Below are 18,749 nucleotides of genomic sequence, written 5' to 3'. Positions count from 1 at the left end.
TTTGATGCTTCAGTATTCATCTCAAATTGCTGCATGAAAGTAAGAGGTTTCCGTTGAGATTCCCAGCCATAAAAGTATACAGCATTTTATGCTGCCCACTTCAGCTCGCACAGGGAGGTGTAAATTGCACTGAATCTGCTCAGCCCAGCGTGCCCTGTGCAGTTTGCCTTTAGGACTTTGTTAGCCTGGGCTGGCTTCCTAACAAATAAAGATTGTGGCTGCTTTTCAGTGCTGCAGAACACTCAGTGATCTGGAACAGATTGCCCACATCATCAGGCTTACAGCAGGCATCAGTTTACATCCATGGTCTGGGACAGTGAGAGGAAAGAGAGTGCCTGGGTTCAGCAGCAGTGAGGATTTGGGTTGGTCTCCTGGCATCACCCGCTCCTTATAGGGTAAACTACAGGGATATTACATCCAGCCGCTCTTTGTGCTCCAGTGGCAGCACTTTTGGTCAAAGCTGAGAGGTGCTGTCAAGGAGAATATAACAGCAAAACAAAAACAATAGTATTTACTGCTTGAAACCACGGGCAAGAGAACTCTGGGAAGGGGAATGTAACATTTTCATGCCTCCAGTCGAGGTCAAATGGAATGAAATGATTTGAGAAGAGACAAAATTCATTTAACTCCTTTGAACGCCTTTTTCCAGTGCACTGTTAGGGGTCTAGCTCACTGACGGGGGGAAAGGAAGATTCTACAGGAGCATAAGGAGTCATTGTTGATCCTCTTTTGCGTTTTCAGCACAAACAGAAGCCCCTTTCTACGAGGAGTGGTGGTTTCTGCTGGTGATGGCTCTCTCCAGTCTGATCCTGATCCTGTTGGTGGTGTTTGCTTTGGTCCTGCATGGCCAGAGCAAGAAGTACAAGAACTGCAGCGCAGGTAAGGCAGCAGCTCTGCACTGTACACATGCCCTTGGGGTCTTCAGGAATTAGAAATGTCTTCCCTTTGAAATCTTGATTTCACCAGCATGGGCTCTCTGGATACGTATTTTGCTTGGCAGAAGAGTTGGATAGTTTTACTATTTGATTTGGTAGAAATGGCTTTTGCCCGTGGTCTTGCTGGGCAAAGAGTGCCTGAGCCTGTGAGATTTTGGAAGTTAACCATGGGCTTGGATGGAAAAGCATCTGGAAGGCCCAGGGACTGCAACAAAAGCCAAGGCGTCTGGGTCAAATGCTTGGCAGAGGACCACAAAAAATGAATGAGCTGAGACCTCATTTAGCTTAGTTGTCATTCCCTGATAGATGGGGAGAGGGTTCTACTTTCCATGTCTGTACCCAATGCAAATATCCTATGGCTGTATGTGTGAGGACTACATCATAGCTCCTTTATATTAAATAGAGTACCCAGCATCTCGCGTTCGTTCCCTAAGCCAAGCTGCAGTTAATGGGCTGGTGCCAAGGAGCTGGGAGGTGCCTTGGTTATCTGGGCCTGTTGGACTTCAGGGCACTGCAAGGATCAAGACGTGAATTTTCCTTTAGTTCCAGTTTTTACCGTTCCTTTCTGACAGGAAAGAGGTACCTGCTCTGTAACTGGGAACATTGGAAGTCCCCCATTTAAGCACCTGGTTCGGAGCAATGAATATTGTTCTTACCTTTTCTTCACCTTACATGAAAAAGTCATTCATTTGTGGGCTTCTTTGGTAACTGTCTCCACCTCTAGCAAGAAATTGCTCTGCTGCTAGAAGGTGTTGCCAAAAAAGGCCCGTTAATGAGTCAGATTGAGTGGATGAGTCTTTATGCTACTCATTCTAAGGGATTAATGTAATGAAGGAGCCTGGAAAGAGTCTTCCAGGCAGTATTTAGCAATTCAGTCCCAAAGAGAAGATCTTTTCATTCTTTATAATTCACTTCTAACAAGAATTAGAAAATCAGATCTTAGTCCCATGGCATATAAAACGTATGAATACCATGGCATTTCACCGAGTTAATACTATTACGTATTTGTATGCATAGCTCATAGGAAATCACTCATCTTCTTAGTTGTGCTGTGTGTTTGGGGCACAGACAAGAAAAGACACGTCTGACCTGCACTATCAGGTAACAGTGTTCACACTGAGTCTTAGTGTAGCATTGAAATTGAAGTTGAGGATGGAGCACCTGTCTGCTGCAAAGTGGCAATACGCAACTGGTCTTTCTCTGCAGGACACGAGCCACGCTCACACCTTTGGGATTACAAAGAAGAGCATGGGAGAGAATAAGCTCTTGCTATATTTGATCACAGGAACAAACATACCTTGCTGTATTTTCCCTTTTCTGCCAGTCCCTGTCCTTTTCCCTGCCTCATGTTGTCTGATTTTTCACACCTATTTCTTATTCTCATTACAGTTCTGTCATCCTTTTTCCCATTTGCTACCCACTAACCCTTTCTCTTGCTTTCCTGCTTTGTTTGTTTGTTTGTTTGTTTCTTCTTTTTCTGCCTTTCCTAGTTTTACTTTTGCTTTGTTTTAGTCAGCATGAATGGAATGCACATCATCTGATTTAGGACACCTTCAGTGGTCACCTGAAATACTCCCCTGGGTTCCATTTGTAGTCAAAAAACAAGAATAAGCACTTGTGGAGCACCATTCACCTGCATTATTTTAGATACTTACCATCAAATGAAATGCACTCACCCATGACTCCTTCCCTCCCCTATTTTTGCTCCTTCTGTCTGTCTGCACTTTCAATACTCTCCTTTCTTCCACTTTGTACTCGTTTTCCAGTAACAAAGCTAGAGAGATTAAAAATAGTGATGTCATAAAACATAAAGCAGGGAAAGTTAGCAGCTCATCTTTAATCATTTGAAAAGTCATATCTGGGAGGAAAATGCCCTTTTTTCAGCTGAATCTCTCATTGCCTGGCTCCAGGTAAGACCATCTCCAATGTGGAAGAGTCAGTCACCTTGGATAATGGAGGCTTCACTGCTTTGGAGCTCAACAGCAGACACCTAAACATCAAGAGCACGTTCTCAAAGAAAAATGGAACCAGGTAAGGAGCTGGGAATACTGCGCTGCTGGAAATGTCTTTTCATCTAGATTCAGGCAGCTATGAAGTAAACAACACGGAGACGCTGTTGTTTGGTGAATCTAAGTAGGTCTTCACACTACAGCCCGACTCACTGCTCCAGGCTGTAATTTTGATTTCTAAGCATGGTTTTATTGTTTCTAATTGCATCACTTCAGAGAAATGACGACATCCATACACTCACCTCTTATGTTTGCCAGGTCTCCTCCTCGCCCAAGCCCAGGTGGGCTGCACTACTCTGATGAGGATATCTGCAACAAGTACAATGGAGCTGTGCTGACCGAGGGCTTGGGACTCAACGAGAAGCCCTTAGAAATGTCAGAGTCAGAGGTAAGGGTTCACCTTTGCCTTGCTGAGTGTTGTCCAGTCACTGCACACATTCATTCCCAGGACCAAAGACTTTGAAATCCCATTCCCACAACTGCATCACAAGTTTTCACAGTGCCTTTTTAGGTGGCTGCAGCAAACACTGAGATTTGGAACTGTGTTCTTTAGTAGATGGGAAATGCTGCCTGCATTATAGTGGGAGTAAGTGGGGAATCAGTAACCTGCCAGGAATCTCATAGCGATTGCAGTGAGAACCCAGCATTCAGGTTTCCAAACATCCCAGTCTACAGGAGCCTTCTGCTTGGGACTGGTGCTTTCAGACTGTTTCCCAAGGAAGGTGGTTGTATGCCAGCATTACACATTTGGCAGTGCTCTATCTTGTGTCACATCTCCTTTAAGAAGAAATAAAGTGGTTATGGTCTGTAAAAGCCCAGCAGTGGCCATGGGTGAATAAGCAGACTTCGAGGGACATGCAGACAGGTAAATCTGTCTCTCAAATCGTGTGTTGTCAGCTGAGATCCTGATGAATCTGAGCTGACAGCACAAGAAGCGAGCAGTGGGCCAAACCACTCCAAACCTGACCCTTCCAGCAAGAATAAATCAAGAGCAGCAAGTAGTGAAGGGAGATGACAGTTTTCATCTGTAGCTTTTCTGCACCTGCAGCTACAGCTGCTTTTCCTGGCTACCTAGCTCTCACCTCCTGTTAATTACCACGGACAGCCTGCTGCTTTGTGCTGCCCTATAGCCGACCCGGCGTGCCAGCAGCTTCCTTGGCAGAGCTGGAGCTGCTGTCTGCACGATGCACAAGCACTACCTCCAGATTAAAGCCGGAGTGCTTTGGTCATGTCACTGTAACAACCCAGCATTAAACCTGTCATTAAAACAGTTTGCTGAGCATGATCATGAATTTAGCTCTGGCACCTTCTGACATTAATTTCATTGCCCCATGTGGTATTTCCTGGTAATGCGCAAAAGTCTCCTTGCAGGGTGTCATTACTGCCTTCTATATGCACTGTTTGTATGACATAGAAGAAAGTGTCTTTTCTTTTTTTTTTTCCTCCTTAGGCTATTATTAATATTATTTATTTACTGTGTATTGCAGTCGAGCCTGAAGGTCTCGATTGAGATTCTAGTGTTTTTGTGACTGTGTCTGCATGTGAGAATGGGAACAAAATGTGCCTCTTGTTTTTCCTTGGGGCTTAGATATGCAGCCCTTCTGTATAATGTCTTTGATGCTTGCTTATTTTTGTGGGGAGTGCTTTTAGGCATGAAATGTTAATAGGCTCCCGGTAGAGGTAGCAAGAGGAGATGCTGCCTTTTGATCAGCCTGAAAATGCTGTTTGTGTTGGCTGGTACAGACAGGAGATGAGGGCACAGGGGCAGAGGTGGGTATAGATGTTTGACCGCTCTGTTTTCAAATATTCCTATACCTATTAGCTCTTCCTGTTCATCTTTTCTGCTCTCGGTTTCTGTTCTCAGAGGATATCTTAACAGACAAGCTCTGGTTGTCTGAGAATTTCAGAATCTCCATTGCTTTTAGCAGGCAAGGATGTTTCCTACTAAACGAAGAGTTTAAGATAGCTTTTTTATATAAGAGCTCTACACATGTTCCATCCTCTGCAGCAAAGGGGATCCTGATGCTATTTTCCTCTAATACATATTTGCGTTGTTCTCAAATTCCACTCACTGCACTGCACAGAAGGGCAGGCAAGGCCAAAAACACTGCTTTTGCTTTCAACCCATATGTCACCTCGTTGCTTCTTAGTTCTACCCCTGTTGCCTGAAGTGTCAAGATTTTCTATGGAAAAGAAGGAAGCTCGCTGGCTTCAAGTCTCCTGGGCTTTACTGAGCACGAAGAAGCCTGAGAGAAACTCTCAGGTTGACTGACTGCATTTGCAACACAGCTGCCTGGGAGCCTTCCTCCGTGCTCCCTCCTGACGAGGAGAGCAAGAAAGGAACGAAGAGGAAATGTAGCAGACCAAGCAGCACTCCAATATTCATAAATCAAATGGTTAACTCACTCCATGTCATGAAAGCCAAGCACCAGTACCGTTAATGAGGTTAAAGTAGTTTAATTGGCAGGTGTGGAGCAAGAGAGTGCTAAGAGTGTAATTTCTAAATGATTAATAATAATAGGCTTTTTAGGTAACGAGTCAAGTGGACCAGGCTCTGGACAGACGATCTGAAGAAATTTGGTGCTCACCATTGTAGGGAAATACGATGATACATCCGTGATGTCAGCCAGCACAGGAAGGGCAGATCTATTGCAGAGCAGGGCAGGGTGTTGTGTATTTGCTGATGCCCACACGTCTTTGTGGTATCCCAAAAACTGTTTTCAGGAGTTGATATTCTCACAGATTCCATACAGTGTCAGTCCCTGCTGAACACTGGAAATGCTCTGGTGTTCCAAGCTGCCCGCTGCAGCATAACTGATTTTCCCTTTCTCAGCTCTGTAGGAACATACCATAAATTTCCACTTAACACTTACTGGGGAATATGATTTCACTTGTTTCTGGTGTTCTCAAGCAATTTTGACAAGTTGGGCAGCAGCTGCAGAAGAGACATTCGTGGGTAAGGTTCCCACAATGACTTGCCTACCATGTTCCCTTGCCTCTTTTACACATACCCATTTCATGTCAACCAAGAGAAGCTGCTGCCATCTACATTATAAGAAATAATCTCAGAAAGCTGTTTCTCATCCATTCTCTTAAAATAATAATAATAATTGGAACTACTTTCAAATTTCCCATTGACTCAGATAGCCAACTCTTGATTGCTGTTTTGCCTCTGAGCAGCATTTGTGCATTTTGTGCTATCAATATAATAGTTAAATAGCCTCTCATTTTCTGTATTTATTGTTTCATAGGCATCCCTGCACTCTGGTTGACAGCCTCTAATGTCACCGTACACCAATCATGCTTCAGCCTATGGAGGTTTCCAAGGAAACAAAGCCACCGTCGCACTGAAGGGCGATGCAGAGTGGGGAAAACTGAAAACAAAGCAAAAAGCCCTGCAGCGTTTCTATTTCCTCAGTAGTTTAAAAACACTAGAAAGTAATCCTCTAATATAAGCTGTCTATACTGACATGCAAAGCATCTATTTTTCAACTCCTTTCATTGGGGCAGACAGGGATGTGGGATCATAACTTAGAGAATTCCTTGCTGCTAAGGGCAGGTATCCGTACCTCGTTCAGAGCAGACCTTAGAAGAGACTTAGGAAACACAGAATAGTTGGTTCTTGCTTATTTTGAAGGAAATACAAAGAAAACACTTTGAAACACCAAAATACAGGTTATCCTTCCCAGCATCAGCGCTATCGATGGTGAAAGGCTGAAGTTAGATGAGGCTTTTGCAGCTATATAAGTTTCATGAAAGTCCTTTCTCAAAGGCATTGGTCTTATTTACACTACATTAGTATTCTCTTTCAGTTGGGATAACGGGCTAATTAGTGGACAGATTATCAGCAGGTGGCCTAGTTTAAAAACCCCACTTTCTGTACATGGCAAGTCCATTTCAAATGGCAGCAGCCCATCTACAAGTGCTCCCAATATTTCTCCTCTTTATCATGTTGATTTCTGGCAGTCTCAAAAGGACTTGGCTTAGGTACAGAAACATTATTAGTTCTGTGGGTAAGTATATTTCTCCTAGCAATGGACAGGAATCAAGTGGCCGCATCGCTATTATTGTACCTATCAAGTGATATATTCCTTTCCTGGATACAGCTGCTTCTCAGCATTTCTTCTTAGACCTCCTGGCCTTTTAACTGCCTTTATGTTTCTTCTCTGTGTCTGCGGGGCCATCAGGAAGACCAGGAAGGAGCTGCAGGAAGTGATTTTTTAGTTCTATTTTTACTTACGTGTACAACACTGCAACTCAGCTGATGTGATCCATCTCCCCAGCAGAGGCTTGATTCTCTGGGGCTGGAGGACTGAGTCTGAGGCATCGAGACTGACTTTGGATTGGGGAAGGAGTCAGAAGATGTGGCAAGAGCTGCGGTTGCATCGTGCCTTTGGTGGGGGGAGCACATCCATGAGTTTATACCTTCAGGTGATGCTCACTGGTGAATGAGCCACAGCCATCTGCCTCTGCTCAGGATTCAGAAGCTTTTTTTCTGGATGCTGACAACATCTCCCAGCTCCCTGGGCACTTTAAGCCTTAACACTAGCATACAGAGCTGCGGCAACACATAAGCTGGTGCAAAGCACAACATTTTATTTCTTGATAGTAACAGAGGAAACCAGGTCTGCAGGAAAACTCTGTTGCCTCTGCAGCTGAGGACCTGAGCTGTAGCTTCTCTCTGTCACACTGCCACATCCACCATCAGCAGAAGCACTTTGTTGGAGCCCCTTACAAAATAGACAGGGCTGTGCTGGCAGGATGTTTCCTGCAGCAGTGCCAAGACTCTGGAGCTGCTCTCTGTACCCCCTGGCTGCAGAGTGTTCCAAATCTGGGGATATTCCAGGCACGCTGCAAAAACCACCTGTTCAGGAAGGCCTTTGGAGGGAGCCCAGTGTTGTCTTCCCAAGGTTGGCAGCTGGTGCAAAGGAGTGTTTTTCCAGGTGATAGATTTGCTGAGTTCCTTCTGGAATAATTGTTAAATGCTGGTGGGGTTTTGTTGTAATATTAATTACGCATCAAGACACCTGGAGCTTTGCAGTCTTAAAACAATAGAAAGATCCAAAGCACGCTTAACAGAAGGGGGATGCTGCATAGCTGTTAGCAAACTGCACTGCTCAGAGTTTCAGAAAACTCTGGGAAAAAATTTCCCAGCCCCATCTATCACCCTCTGTGCTGGAAAACGGGCACGAAATAGTATTGAAGCAGCTATCTAAGCAAAGGAGTGGGATGATGGATGCGGTGCCCTTTTCAAATGATGGTTCGCGAGGCATTTGAGGATTGTTCTTCAGAGGCCATTAGAAAGGAGCTTTAGAGGAAGAGAGACTAGTTGTGTGGCAGGCAGGATCAAGGAGGGTGTGTGTTTGCTGTGTGGTGTCAGATCAGAATGATACCGACCTTCTGAAGCCAGTTGCAGTCACTAGCGGTTGTGAGTTGTGCTTACCCATCTCTCTCTTGTATGCTATAGGCAGCCACCACTTTGATTTTTAATTGCCTTTTGGGTTGGCTATGCAGGCTATCGGTAGGGGAAAGAAAAAGAGTAAAAGCTTTTGCATGCTCGAATGAGAGATTTCAAGAGAAGGCGTGAGATACAGCAACGACTGAGTAAACGTTTGTGGGATGTAGCTCCTATTGGTGGGAATGTCAGTGGGAACAGAAGGGAAATGTGCGCTTGGATGCTATGGGCAAGGCTTTGCCATGGTCTCTGTTCAGAGGAGATCGATGAGCTCTCTATGCTTCCTGCAGCTGTGTCCCAGCAGCAGCGCTCTGGAGGCACAGAGCTGCTCTGGTTTACTGCCCAGCAGTGCTCCTCAGCTCCAGTGAGGTGCTGGTACCAGCACTGAGGCTACTGGTTCCATCACTGCTGTTTGTGTGCATTGCTACGCTACCAATAATCGACTGGAAAGTACAAAATAGAGTTGTTTGTCTAAAGTAAATTTTGGTTTTGCTTAACTCCCTCCCTGTGATATAACTAATTTGCAGTATTTAATGGGGCTTGCAAGCCAAACTCCGGTCACTGTGCAGGTGCCCTGACCTGACCAGCATACACAACAGCATGGCTAACAGCTGTGCACAAAAGGCATTCTGTCAGTCCTTGCATCAGGAGTAGAGAGATTCTCGATTGCTGTTGTAATTGTGATCTCTTTGATTATATCAGTCATAAAATGGTTGGATTCCCTACAGTGACAACACCCTTTTCTGCACCTTCTGTCGAAGTAGGAACCTGTAGCTCTTTCTGTGGGGTTCTGCATAGAATTAGAAAGGATTTCCTGGAATCATAGGAGGATAGAATGGCCTGGGTTGCAAAGGACCACAATGCTCATCTGGTTTCAACCCCCCTGCTACGTGCAGGGTCACCAACCAGCAGCCCAGGCTGCCCAGAGCCACATCCAGTCTGGCCTTGAATGCCTGCAGGGATGGGGCATCCACAGCCTCCTTGGGCAACCTGTTCCAGTGCGTCACCACCCTCTGCGTGAAAAATTTCCTCCTAATGTCCAACCTAAACCTCCCCTGTCTCAGTTTAAAACCATTCCCCCTTGTCCATCTCTTATTGAAAGAGATCATCACGAATTTCCCTCTAGCAGGAAGGCCTGGCTCAGCCAGAGCACAGTGCTCTCCTACAGCCAGCATGTGTTACACTTGGACTACAACCCATCCTACCCTAAAATTACGGCTTCTGTCAGCTGGTGATATTAATCTTCTCTCTAATTTCTTTCAGAGCAGAGTGAGCTAAATCCTAGATGCTAACAGCTGATTTTTTTTTCCCCTCATACTCCAGGCCACCGACTCGGATTACGAAGACGAGCTGCCAAAGCATTCCTTTGTGAACCATTACATGAGCGATCCAACATACTACAACTCCTGGAAGAGACAGCAGAAAGGGGTGAAGCACCCGACATCCTACAGATACGAGGAGTGCTCCGCCAGCGAGACAGAACCCTATTTCCAGACTGTCATCACAACACAGAGCTCAGGAGGGGTGTACACCCCAACGGGACAGCCCGCACCCGGCTCCCGGACTCCAGTGACAGGCTTCTCCTCCTTCGTCTGACACGGGGTGGGAAGGAAGAGCCCAGCCGCGATGCCGGCACTGCTCGGGGTGACCCACAGTAGTGAGGAGCGGCGAACTGTGGGTAGCTTCTCTATCAGGGTAGAGCGGATGGGAACATGGATGAGGCTGATCTGGTTTTGTTCTTTATTTTGTTGTTTGTTTGTTTGTTTTTCGGTTTGTTTTGGGTCATTTTGTTTTGTTTTGTTTTCCTGAAGACAATCAATTCTCAAAACACGGAGCTGAACTTTGCCGAACCTTTGCTTAAAAAGAAAATCAAGGGGGAGGGGGAGGGGGGGAAATTCTGAAAGTGATGATTTTAACCACTTGTGAATAGTTGGGGTTTTTTAACCACTTTTTTGTAACACTGCTTCAGGAAGCAGCCCCCATGCCCTCTCTTCCCTCTTTCTTTCTCTCCCTTCTTCCTATCCCCCCCACCCCATCATTTCCAAACAAGGAGGTGAATTCCCTAGATGCAGTGAGAGGCTTTGTGATGTGATTCGAAGAGAAAACATAAAACCTCCCAGGCTCCTTTCTTTTTAGTTTTTCTTTTTAATTTCCCTCTGCCATCAGGGTCAAGAAGTTAAAAACAGAAGGGACTCCTCCTCACTGCTCCCCATGTTAGGAGCGCTGGCTGATTCACTTAGGCTCAGATGTGTCACTGTGTCTGCTCCCTGCTCACTACTGGAGTTCATACGCTGAATTGCTGACCTGTTTTCCCTTCTTTTTCAAATGGGGCCTGCTGGAATCTTTAAATATTCCAACTCCAGGGCCTTTAGAAATGCGGATGGCTCAAAAGAGCTCTATAGGCAGCAGTGGGTGAGACAAATGGGAAGAATCTGGATGCGAGGTCAGTTTATTTTTGGTTTGGCTCTAATCCTCCCTCATGGGCTGCGTGTGCCATTTGAGTTGTTCACTTTCAAAAGTCAGAGGACAAAATCCAGCAAGCCAGAGGAACCTTTCAATTAATTGCAGTGACAAGCGAGAGAGTCTGCTAATTGATGGGGGTTTTGATCATGAAAGTTATCCTGCCCTGTCAATAGAAATAGAGCATTCTTTCTTGCCCAGACTCTGCAGTGCTGCTTACTGGTCTATAAAAAAGTACGTGGTAGTTGGGTTTGTTTGATTTTATTTTTCTAGTACAAAGACGTGTCACATGGATTGGGTGAATTTTGGTGTCCACAGGTGCCTTTTATTGATTCTTCACCTTCATATCTAGGAGAAGCAACAAAGTGTCTCCAAATAAAGCTAACCAGGTTTTCAAGTGTTAGGGTTGCGAATTACCTTGTGCACATTTATCGGCTGCTTTGTGCGCTTGAAGCTACAGCCTTTGAAAAAGAGAGAGGAGTTTTTGTTTATTTTCCGTCCTTTTGTACAGCTCCCCTTTTGTTTTCTTTGTTTCTACCTTTTTCCCCAAGTCTGTTTAGCAGTACGTTGGTTGTTTGCTCAAAAGGAAATTGCCAGGGCTTTATGAGTCCAGCCCTTGGATCTAGCAACATTCCTGGATCACTGCACTCTTTATTGCAGAAGTTTGAAAGGCAAATTTGAAAGGAGGCACAATCTTGCCACTCCAGCACCTGGCATCCCCTCCCAGCTGAATGTAGGTCAGCCAGGAGAACTGGCATCCTGCTGCTTGCTAACGTCCTGTGAGGGCACGTGTGGGCACTGTTCCTATTGCAAATTGTCCCTGGTGGAGGAAAATTGTCCTCTCTAGGGTAAATGCAGGCCAGCAATGGCACTGGATGATGCTGTCTTAAGGCAGGTTGTTGAAACCAACCTAATGTTGAATACAGAGCCTGCCGATCTGTGCTCTTAGGGCTGGTTAGAAGCTGCTTGGTATCATCTCACCTGAGCAGGTGAGGATCCAGCAGTCACCTTTCTGTGCCTCTCAGGCAGGGCAAACCAGCTTAGAACTGCCTTTGCTCTTTGGCACTGCGTCTGAGCACTGCTGCTCTTGGTATGTACAGCTTCTGGATAGCACTGACACTGAGTTGTTGTTCTTCTCCAAAGGCTCCAGAAAGAAAGAATTCAAAACCAAAAACTCCAGTGGGTGTGTTCAAGGGCTTTTGAGTTTGGGATAATGATTCTTGGATCGTTAAATCACAAAGGACTTGTATAGGCACCTTCTTGAGCCAAAGCCCTGTGAGCCATCCCGCTCTCCAGACTTGAGTAGGACATGCGTGGGGTGGAGAAGAGGCTCCAAAGGAGATGACTTGAGCTGATGGTGAAGAGGAATGCAAAACAAACAAGAAAAACCACTGCCTTCTCTGCACTTTGACTGTTCTCTTAAGCCATACGGACTTTGCTTTGATTACTGAACTGACAATGAATTGTTTGCAGTCTGCATTTTTTGGTTTGTTTCTTAGGCAAGTTTACCTGTATGACTTTGCATTTAGTTTTCTTTTTCCTTCGTTGTTTCCTGAATCAGATTACGTATTTTAAACCTCATTATACATACATGGGACACAACGATGCTATCGCTGTTGGAGTGTTAAAGGGGCTCACCCAACAGCTCAGAGAGGCAGTGCTATGGGAGACTTTCAAGGAGTCGTGGATACAGATTAGTATAAAATAGATCACATATTGAAGATCTTGCTCCAAAGGACAGCGTGGGGTGAGTAGCTTCATATCTCCTGAACATTGCTGGGTCTAAACTGCTGTAAGGTGCAATTATTCCCTGGGAGTGTTCCAATACCACATTGAGTAAAAAGGCAAGAAAAACCACGGGGAATGGAGAAAATGGAATCTGTGGCCACAGTTGCACTGAAGGAAGACATGGGGAGCAGCACAATCTGTATAAAGCAAGAAGAAATGATCCCTTTTTTCTCAGTGCCATCTGCAACTGAAATGCTCCGAGCTTGCTGGGGTCCTGCCGTGTTGGCTCTACGGCCCTTTCCTTTGACTGCCACCAAAATAAAAGGTTAGGAATGATGCCTGGAGGTCCTGCTGATCTGAGCAAAACCATCTCCGTTCCATTCCGGACCATTATCACTCTCGATGTTGTTTTGTTTCGCAGTTGGCTTTTCTTATTTATGGGTTTATTTTATTTAGGCTTTCACTGCCCTGCTTCCTCCTAAAATGAGAACAGGATATGAGTTCTCCTGCCCAGGTCACGTATAGCTACATGCATGATGCCTGTGCCTTCTTGCTCACATGCTGTATTGCAAAATGTGACAAATAGGTAGGTTTTATTTACTTCTGATACCAGGTAAATTGTTCCATCTAGAAGGAAACACTCCATCAGTTAGCAAGAAAGCTCTCTTAGAGCTGTAATCTTTGGGAATTACAGCTTTGAAATACAACTTTTAAACATGAGCTGTCATTTTACAATAACTTCACTCATCAAATCCACTTCTGTTTCCTTCTCCTTGTTTAGAACCGTCTTGAAAGAAAAGGAGACTTATATGTGTAGAACTCCTTGTTAGGGCATTTTATTTGTATTTATTTATTTCCTCTGCCTTGTTTCTCAGGTCTCTGGGTGACTGTTATTAAAAAATAAAAGCAACCTTAAGAAATGACCGAGGGAGACGTTTCAGGGAACAGCTTAACAGGAGCTCATTTTTCATGTGATAGCCATGGGAACAGCCCGTTTTGAGCAGGAGAAGAGTGCCCTGTCACACACCGTGTGTCCCCCAGCACAGGTTGCTCCCTCAGGTGGAATATTTTCCATTCCCACCTCTTAATCTCATTTTCGTGCATGGCTGGTGCTGCTGGGTGGGAGCAGCAGCAGTGAGAAGGGACAGGAGAGGGCACTCTTTTGCTTCCATTGGGGACAGCCTCTTCTTCCCCACCCTGAGAGTCAGCAGCTGGAAATTCCCCTTGTGGGGAGAAGTGAGAACGTGTGGGACAAAAGCTTTCATAGGCAGTTGCTGAAGGAATCACCCTGTGCCAAGTGATCCCAGTTTAGGAGAGAGTTAGCACTAACAAAAAAGGGATGGGGGATGGAAGAGAGAGAGAAAAAACAAATACTAATCTGTTACCCTAAAGTAATTTTTTTCTCCTCCTTTGGAGTGCTAAACCCAGTGATGCTTTGCAGATGGACCAGGATCTCATTTCTTCTGTTTATATCCAAGCCTCTGCCAGAAGCTGCTGTAGCAATATTTTAGAATAAATATCCCAGTCTGTCTTGGAGGGGGGATACATTTATTATCTTTGTCATTGCTCTCCTCAAGAAATCCATCGGGTCATCCAAAGATTATCCAATCTGCTCTCCAGAAAGGGAGGACAGAAAGCAGTTTATGCAGACAGAGCACTGGTGTCTTCTCCCTGCTGCAGTTTTCAGACTAAACAGGGCAATCCTTCTAGAGAAAGAATTTGTCAGGAAAAGAATAGAAAAAGCAAGAAAGATGATTTTAGGCGGGGTCGCTATAAATCAGCCATCCTAGAAACCTGAGACATAAGGGAGAACACGATCCCAAAATGTCCTATCTTTGCCAGTTTCCTTTTTCAATAATAGCCAAAAGGGCACATGCAATGGAGGGGTCCTATTTGGAGAGCAAAAGCCATTGCAGAACAACTGCTAGACAGGCAAGTTGTGTTGTGAACCATGTCGTTCAATCTGGAGTTCCCTCTAGTTCAGTCACATTACTTAAATCAGCATGGGTAGAGTCCATACAACATCATGGTGTTAGGAGAGGTCATGTGGGGAGAGGTTTGTTGCTGCTGAGCTTACACAGAGGCCTCACATGCGGCAACGTGGTTGTACAGTGTCTACTGGAACCTTCTTAGGGAAAGCCACCCTTCAGTTAGGAGCACATAAACCCCAAGACTGAACACTTTGGGTTGGGGTTGAGCCTCTAATGGCTTCACCTGACAAATCCATTTCTTTGCATTTTTGTACTCTTTTCTTCCCCCTTGCATCTCAGACCCAGCCCTCCCAGACAAAGTTGGCTTGCACTTTGTGAAGGTGTAAAGCTTGCCACCCACTGTCGTAGAGCCAGCACTGATAAGCACACGTGTGTGACACATGGGACAGGTGAGATGTGTTTGAACAAGAGGTGAGATTCCTTTGTGATTTGAGATTCAGGCGTTGACTCGGAACTTTTATCTTCTCAAAGCTGCCACCTGCCCTTTTTAAATGGCCTTGGAATCTCAAGACTTGACAGGAAAATCATTATTTCTGTTGATTACTGTTTGATCACTGTGCACTTTCCTGGGGCTTGAATCACTGGATATAGAGACTGGCACGGGGTCACAGTGCTTTATATCAAAGTGTTTTCCCATTGATGTCCAATTCTTCACGTCTGGAAGGGACACCTTTCTGCTTGTCAGCAGACATGATGATGTCCTGCAGGTGGGACCTGGAGTGTGGCACCGCGCTCCCCGGTGGTGATGCTGAGCCCATGGCAGCAGTAGCAGGTTGGTTTGCCACTCTTGGGATGGGATCCATCCTCTGACATGGTACCTGCTGCCAGCTCAGGGGTAGGACCACCTTACACAGCTGTTTCGGAGTTACCCTTTTGTGTACTGTGGTTATTGGGTCATTGCTTTCACTTCAGTGTCTCCTTGGGGATTTGCCCTGGATTTTCGTTCCACACCTCTCGTTAAGCCTCACCTTCACCACTCCACTATTTTATATGAGAAAGTTACTTCTTCTTTTGCAAAACTGCTTCTAATTAAAAGAACCCTTTTGGAATGCGTGTGTCCTTGGTACTTTTATTGAGGGGTGGGACGAGGGGTTGGGGGAGAGAATGTTTTCAAGCCACTTCTGTTATTTTTGGCTAGAAGAAATGGTTTGGTACCTTGCCAGAGTGTTCACGATTTAACAACTCAGGATAGTGAAAATGTAACGCAGGCTGAAATTCCACGCTGTTAGTTCTGGGCTATAAAATCTTATAATCCCCTGCTGCTTTTCAGCTCAAACGACGCTCTCAAATCGTTTACACCCAGAATTCGGTCAGCCTGAAATTGGTGGTGTTCAGTGGTGATAAACTTCCTCCCAGATGAGCTGAAACCCAATTGGGGCTGCTGGTTTGTGTGGTTTGGTTGTCCCTGCAGGGTGGTAGCAGCCAATATTTGGGTCCCACAGGAGTGCTGATGGTGGTGGGCTGGATCCTACCTCATGTAAACCCATGCAGCCCATTGTAAACCCATAAACCCATTACAATGGGGAGGTGTCTGCAGCATTTCCCTAGCTGGGAAGTAAACCACATGCAGGTAGGTTGACTGCAGCCCTGCTGGGAGAAGTGAGAGGTGGGAAATCAGTGCTTTCCAAAGGCTGGGAGTCAAACTGCAAAGGAAAGAACTCCTTTTCCTGCTCCTGAAAGGGTTATTGTAAACAATGCAGTGTTAGATAAATACAGACTCCCCTCTGACTGGTAGCTTGTAATAACTTAGAGGTATCAACGTACCCATTTTGAAGATGAAAATCTTCACACTGTAGAATTCTGTGAACAAGACATTATTCTACAAAATTGCCAGAACACGCAGCAGTCCTTTTTTTTTGAGGTCATTCAGCCCCAAAGTGCATCGTCTTCTGCTTCCAGCCCTTGTTCTGCTCGGGACACGTTTCTTCTGCACATGTTTTTGTGGTTAGGAGTGGAGCACAGACATAAACACTGGATTGGATGGGAAATCTGCCATGGCATTTGTAGCCTAAACAATACCAAAGCACACAGATTGGCTTCCCGCCCTGCCCAGAGCAGCGCAGGCAATGGCTTGACTGAATCAAGCGATCAGGGCTTTCACTGCTGACCCTTTTCCTGCTATTTGTCTCATTTGTTTCCTCTTCTTCCTCCCGTGTTTTTGCTCTAGGGTTATTTATTCTTCTCCTTGCTCCTTTTGTTTTCATTTTTTAAGCCTGCGTCTTGGTTATATATATATGTATGTATGTATGTATATACATATATATTCTCCTCCTCTTGTTTTGACAGTCATTTTCATTCTGAATCCGCTTTTCCCACAGAATCAAAAGAAACTTTATCTGAACACATTTTTCTTCATTATTTGTGCACATCCATCATGCCCTATGAAAGGGAATCCTGCTTTGCTGTATCATTTCCTTGGAAATGCAGGATGTATCCCTCTGAGTAGTGGGGTCACTGAAGCTTTGGTCTGACTTCCCAGGCCCATGGAAACCTCTTGTTAGGTAAAGACCCTCATTAGGTAGAGACCTTAGGTAGGCTACTGGCATGTTTACCACCATTCGTTTTCTAGCAAGGGTAAGATGAAGTGATTAAGTCATGAGTCTGATGATATGAAGTCATTCTGCAGCATTTTCACAGGCAAGCATCTCAGCTGCCAACAGCGCTGACATCGATGAAGTCATCTGCAAATTCAGATAATCTGTCCCTATAGATGGAAAAAGCCCACAGTTACCAGTGCATGGTAGAGGAGGAAGCAGCCCACGCCCATGGAGTCATTGAAAGGCATTGCTCTGCATTGTGCAACTTTGGAGGTTGAGGTGCCAAACCTGACCACGCCAACACTCTCACTTTGTGCACTGAACAGAATGCACACGTAAGGGTAGGGGGCAGTTCTGGAAAAGGGATGTGTAGTGCAGCCTGGGGCTTCATGCCAAGAGCCATAAAGCACCATGCAAACACGGGTGACCTCACTGCAGCCCAGTCAGGCTGGAAAGATAAATATTCCTTTCATTTTAGTAGGAGAAATTTGAGGCCCAGATGAGCTTTGCCTATGGGACCATGCAGCAGTTTGTGCACACAAGTGGCCTCAATGCAGACGCCCTCCGTGCAGGGCAAAGAAAACACATCTTTCTTGCAAAGCAGCAGGATGGGTTATTTTTGGGTCTCTATAAATTGTCTCTGTTTTCCAGTGCTATCACTCATACCATATCAGGGGAACATGACTGACCTAATTAGAGTCTCATTCCAGCAGAACAAGATTCATCTGGTAAATACAAACTTTAAACAACGACAACAACAAAATCTTGGGTTCTTTTTGTGTATGTACAAGCTGATGTGCTTGGGATGAAGAGCCTGGAAGTGGGAGCTGGGAGGAGCTGGGCAATTTGAGTCATCAGGGAAAATGAACTGTGGAAACTATGGGAACAGGGCAAACTTTCAGACTAATTCGTGGGACAGTAACTGAAACACACAGGAGAGCTTCTTTGGGACAAAACCTTGTGTAACCTGATGGGAATTAGGAAATATCACCCACAATGGAAAGGACTGGGAGAGGAATTTCAGCATTTCAACCCTCCATCCCACAGAACCCTCCCAGGCAGACAGGTGAAGGCGCTGCCATTGATCCGCACTGCAGGAACAAGGGATGAGGTGAGGAGATGCCCACTTTGCATATAGCAGGTAAGGGTTAACCCAGCTAGCCAGGCTGCTCCAGCCCTTCCTGCTGGGTTTCTTGGTAGAGATCCTGCCTAGACGTGTTTCCAGTGGCTCACATCCAACACTCACTGATAAGGAGCCAGTGACAGTGAGTGAACTGTGAGGCAAACAGCTCCAGCACACAAATGGTGCCTTGTGCTCAGTCCGTGCACAACGCGTGCTGCAGGAAGAGCCACCCATGAGCTGCAGGAAAACGCACAGCAGCATTTCATGTCTGTCCCGGTTCCACCCCTCCTTAACAGCAATTAGCACAACACAATCACATCAGGGCTGAGCCACCTGCAGGAGCCTCACTGCTCCCAGGCCAGTAGGAACGTGCTCTCAGGGCGTTTTCTCCTTTCACTACCTTTTCTCCTGCAGAAAACTGCACCTTCAGCAGTTTTAAGCCTAAAAACCACAGGGCTGGGTGCAGTGCTGACACTTCAGTGAAAGGAGGAACCCAGTCCAGGGTTTAAAG

At 45.6% G+C, this 18,749-nt stretch overlaps 1 protein-coding gene across 4 annotated transcripts in view; it reads left to right on the top strand.

Moving 5' to 3' along the window:
- SDK1 (sidekick cell adhesion molecule 1) overlaps positions 1–15,619 on the top strand; it is a 360,337-nt gene extending 344,718 nt beyond the window's left edge. For all 4 annotated transcript variants that reach the window (XM_072349300.1, XM_072349298.1, XM_072349299.1 and 1 more), the window contains 4 exons: positions 742–879; positions 2,846–2,966; positions 3,203–3,332; positions 9,723–15,619. In XM_072349300.1, coding sequence (XP_072205401.1) covers positions 742–879; positions 2,846–2,966; positions 3,203–3,332; positions 9,723–9,995 — 662 coding nt within the window. In that variant the 3' untranslated portion in view covers positions 9,996–15,619. The remainder of the gene's footprint in view (positions 1–741; positions 880–2,845; positions 2,967–3,202; positions 3,333–9,722) is intronic.
- Positions 15,620–18,749: the final 3,130 nt, after the last annotated feature.

The sequence above is a fragment of the Excalfactoria chinensis genome, chromosome 14 (assembly GCF_039878825.1).
Source record: "Excalfactoria chinensis isolate bCotChi1 chromosome 14, bCotChi1.hap2, whole genome shotgun sequence".
NCBI classification, from domain to species: domain Eukaryota; kingdom Metazoa; phylum Chordata; class Aves; order Galliformes; family Phasianidae; genus Excalfactoria; species Excalfactoria chinensis.
The sequence above is the reverse complement of the archived record's forward strand: the minus strand, read 5'-3'. Positions and strand labels throughout refer to the sequence as shown.